The sequence below is a fragment of the Austrofundulus limnaeus genome, unplaced genomic scaffold (genome assembly GCF_001266775.1).
Source record: "Austrofundulus limnaeus strain Quisiro unplaced genomic scaffold, Austrofundulus_limnaeus-1.0 Scaffold304, whole genome shotgun sequence".
In the NCBI taxonomy this organism is placed as follows: domain Eukaryota; kingdom Metazoa; phylum Chordata; class Actinopteri; order Cyprinodontiformes; family Rivulidae; genus Austrofundulus; species Austrofundulus limnaeus.
The window spans coordinates 309,144-314,041 of NW_013952706.1; the positions used below are offsets into that span (position 1 = coordinate 309,144).

A 4,898-nucleotide genomic window follows, 5' to 3' on the forward strand; every position below is an offset into this window, starting at 1 on the left:
ATCTTAAACGGGGGTGGCTGGACATACAAAAATGCTAATAACTAAAATACCTGTCAACATAGGAGCTTCAGATTTCTTTTTTTATTCATTTCCTTTTATTTTAGCTCTGATGAGGGGCTTTCCATTAGGCCCACCAATGAGCACCCCCACCCCCCATTTTGGGATGCACCTAGCAGCATGAAATCTGGTAGGAATAGACTTCTAAGTTTAGCTGCATTGGTGCGTGCGGTGGTCATTATGTTACCATTATGCGGTATCTAGTTTTAATTTGGAGCTACGTTTAATGTTAGGGTTAACTACTTTTAACTTGTAGCTTTAGCTTAGCTTGTAGTTTTGCTAAAATTAATTAGTATTTTGTTAATTTTTGATTTATGATATGTTAAAGACAAGCTTGGCTAAGTTTAGCTTTGACTTTGCTAATTTTAGCGCTTACCTACCATGTTACCATTTGCTTATCCAGTTGTTGCTTCTTCAGCAAAATTAAGCAAATTAATTGAGCTCTCAGTTCACCCTTCACAATACAGTGATATTGCAGTAATATAATATTTAGCAGGCTGCATGGATTCAGCCCAAGGGCCTGATATTAACCCAGACTGTTGATGAACACTGCTACAGAAACTAATTTACAGTCGCCTCTGTGTGAAAGCATGCATTGACTGAGTGAGCGGAGGATTTTCTGAGCACATTATTGGAAGTCTTCTGCCAGTAATCGTTTTGCAGGAACTTAACAAGAGATTTTCCTCTTACTGTTTTTTAACAGGATTATGAAAATCTATTGAGTCTCATAATGAAATATTGCACCTCCTTCCACTCTGTCTAATGTGCCACACTCCTAGGCCATTTCTCTTTTTATGTTCCACTCTGCTTCAGCCTGGTAGTGACAGCTTGATTTACACCACTAAATACTCTTGAAAACCACATGAACAGTGTATAAAAACTGCCTAACATACTTTCATTTGGCAACAGAATACAATATAAAATATATTTACCATAAAACATACATGGGACTAAATCTTGTTTTTTTTTATTTCTCTTAGTAAAAGTAATAAGTGCTTGTATATAAAAAAGCTAAAATAAGACATAAGGGGCTGATTTATCAATAAGGTAGATAACCATTACTAAATACCATGAGCAAATAAAAAATAGTCTGTGGTAAAAGTGGGAGTGCTGTGTGTGATTTACTAAGGTTGCGTGCCCAGCAAGCTCTGGTTTGCTCATAGATCTGTACGGAGTAACGGTTGATAAATCAGCCCCTAAGTTTTTTGATGTAGCACAGATGATTAAACATAATTGCAATGTTTGCAAATTGAAAGATTGTAAGAATACAGTCTACATTTTTTTAAAATGTGCCCAGTATCGTGGGTAGCTAAATAAGAATGACCAACCAATCAAGAGTTATGAAGTTTTCCATATAAAGAAAATATTCAAGCTGTCTCACAGCACTGAGCCCAAGTTGTTCTTTTTGTGAACATTGTTTTATCCGTCTATCCATCCATTTTCTTTCACCCATTTTTTCCTTTCACTGTTGTGGAGAAGCTGGTGCCTATCTCCAGTGGTCATTGTAGGGGGGTACCTGGGATATACCCTGGGCTTGTTTATTACAGGGCCACATACAGACAAATGACAGAGACTCAATCACACTCTTACACACACTCAGTAACACTCAAAAGTCATCATTTAATCTAACATGCATGGCTGACCAAACCTGAGTACTTGGAGAAAACCCAATATGCACGGGCAGAACACACAAGCTTCACAATGAAAGACTCTGGGCACAAGGTGAACCTGCACACTTCTTGTTGTGAGGCACTAATCACTGCAAATTGTGCTGCTCTGAATTCTATTTAGCAAAACCCATTTGCATGAAAGATTTCACAACTGTAAATAAAAAAAAATATGTGGGAGTATGTTGGCTTTCAAAGCGCATTAAATTTGACTTTATTTCTTACACTGGGCTGATAGTGGAAAAATGTTGAGCTGAGCACCATCCACCATCACCACACACACGATTCCGTCTTCTGTCTGCTTATCCATTAATAATACGGCCAAATTACTACAAAAACTTTTTAAAGGAAGACTTCTATCAAGCATAAGAAAAAAAAAACAGTTTCAAGTAGTTTTGTACTAAGCAAAAGATAAAACCTGTGATATATTATTGTTATTATTATATTTAAATATCTTCCTTTTGATTATAACAACACAACTGCAGAATCACCCTTCCAGGGTCAGTCTTTATCACTGAGCATCAACGTGCACATTATGAAGATGTTTATGGTTAAAAATGGGAATTTATGAACTTTGTTGTAGCTACAAATACTTAAACCCTAAAAACCAAATGAAAATATCACATAAGGTGACATAGTGGTGGGCTCACAGGAAGCTGTTGTTCAAGTTGTTCTTTTTGGCTGAGCCGAAAGTAGCCTACATCTGAATAAATATTTTGTCAGTTTGCTTTAACAGGTTAAGAAAGATACATAATCTTAGCATACATACCCATTGGGGTTCCAACACCATAGGCTTTGGAGTCAATAAGGCCTCCGATCTGTGTGAGGTTACAGTTGCGTTGTGTTACAAACTCAATCGTGGTTGACTCCATGAGGAATGCATAGTCTGAGGTGAGCACACGATGAATGCCTTCCTCGACATTCTTCACCATAACAGAGTGCCTCCGACTGCTCATGAATTCCCACATTTTATCATATGTGGAAATCTTTGTTTTCTGTAAGGAGACACAAATGGGCATTGTGAGAAGAAAGTAAAATACAGAGTAGCTATGGGAAACTGTAGGCAGAATATTTACAAAGCTCATTTATATGCTGCCACTGTGTGCAGCTCCATTCAACTTCCAGAACCCTTTATATTCTATTACTTTCCAAATTTCATTAGGAAAACGTGTTGTTTGCTTCAGCAAAAGTTATTGCAGGTTCAGCAGCTATATATAATATAGGTCTGGTTAAGTCATTATTGTTTACGAGGTGAACATGGCCTCAAGAAGATGAGCATGCTAAACAGCAGCAGAGTTGTAAATTGGTATGAGAATAATGTTCATCTTTAATGTCTATGCTACTACTATTACCAAAAGGTAGAAGTGGTGGCATTATCAACAGTTTTCAACACCTGTAATCACTGAAAAAAATCCAAGAGTGCATTACTCTCCAGGGGAGAAGATTTGAAAGCATTTTTGAAACCATTTGAAACCTAATTAAGCCACATCTTCAAGGTCCCGCCCGCCATTATTGTGTGTAATGACTTTCTGTGGCTGGTCGATAATTTAGATCAACTGTGTGATTTGGAGAGTGCCTATCAGAATCTTTCGGAGTCACCCTTGACAAATCAGGCGATTGAGCATGCAAGCTTCAGACTGCTGATAAGGCAAGAGCAGTGGCTGTGAATACATGGAATGTAAGATAATAACCTACACTCAAAGTCAGGCAGAGAGCCGAGGTGAGCGTTTTTACAGCCTCTTTACAGGGATACAGAAATGATTACATGGAAAACACAAAGATGCACACAATGAATAGCTACCAAACCTTAAACAACAAAACACAAAACACTTCGATCCTAGGTTTGTATCATACTTTTTTTATCATATTTATTTTATTTTATTTTTATTCTATTTATTTTATTACAAGGCATGTTGCTCCATTGCACACATTTAAAGCTTGAATATCTAAAATTTATCCAATCAAGCCCCCAGAAAAATTCATTAATAAATGTTAGCAAATGTACTAAAATTATACAGTCACCATAGTCAGAATTAGCTGCATTTATGACCCCCCCCCCCAAAAAAAAAAAAAAAAACATTTAATTTTTGTTGGGAATTCAAGAGTGCTGTACAGAAAAATCAGGAACACACAGACAAAAAAACAAAACAAAAAAATACAAAACAAAACAAATTAAAACAAGACAAATAAACTCAACAGCACTGCTTTAATTATTCTACACACTAAATACATTTATTCATACTGAAACACTACTACTGAAACACTACTACTGAAACACTATAGACTAGAAAAAGCAGTAACAACAAGATCATTGCGTGTTCAAATATAAGGAACTTTGTTTTTCTATGTGAAGTTCTCGTGTTCATCGTGTACATGTGTGGATTTTCTCTGGCTTCTACCTGCTGTTTAAAAACATAGAATAATGATTTTTGTCCAGGAGTACACTGTCTTTACTCATTTTAGCATCCATTAATCCATATATCCATCCAAAGTGTTATTAAAGACAATTAAGAGTGTGCCCTGGTCACATGACTTTGCAAGGCTGGCCATTAGCTGAGAGGGCAAAACTCTAATTGGTGTTTTTGTAGATAATGTAGATAAGCGGTGTCCCAACGTGTGGTCATGCACCTCAGAAATTTTGAAACTCCACAAAGTCTGCGTGCGCTGCGAACCATTCAAACAGCATGTTTGTTCGTTATGCTTTTGCTCTCCTATTTACAACATTTCACAAGTTATAAAGTCTACTTCCACGTGTCCTTTTGGAGAAACCTACAACAACGTAAGCTCCAAATATAAACACCTCCGCCTCTGTTGTGGGTGCGCAGGCAAACCCAGCGACTACTCAAAGCACGACTATAATCAAGCCTTAACTTTCCAATGCGTTGTCAGCTCCTGGAGATGCATTCAGTATGGTGTCTAGATCTGAGATGATGATCAGATGGGAATCTTTTATTTATTATGACCCCCGCATGTGAAGCATATGCGAGAGTCATGGTGTTTTCGTACTGTTATTTTTTTCAGTGATATTTGGTCAACCGTAGCACAAAAACGGCTGCACTGGTCAACATGAAATTTGGCAGGGCTGTAGAAGAGTCCGACCTACACAGCGCCAGCCATCGGTTTTGCGATAGACCCCATGTTTGAGGAGGGGGCTCCTTTCAAAGTGGGGGTGTC

General features: G+C 37.6%; 1 protein-coding gene across 1 annotated transcript in view; it reads right to left on the reverse strand.

Annotated features, from left to right (window-relative positions):
- Window positions 1–4,898, reverse strand: part of LOC106526996 (glutamate receptor ionotropic, kainate 2) — a 138,368-nt gene that overhangs the window by 47,511 nt on the left and 85,959 nt on the right. Inside the window, exon 6 of the mRNA XM_014021747.1 lies at window positions 2,494–2,719. Coding sequence (XP_013877201.1) covers window positions 2,494–2,719 — 226 coding nt within the window. The remainder of the gene's footprint in view (window positions 1–2,493; window positions 2,720–4,898) is intronic.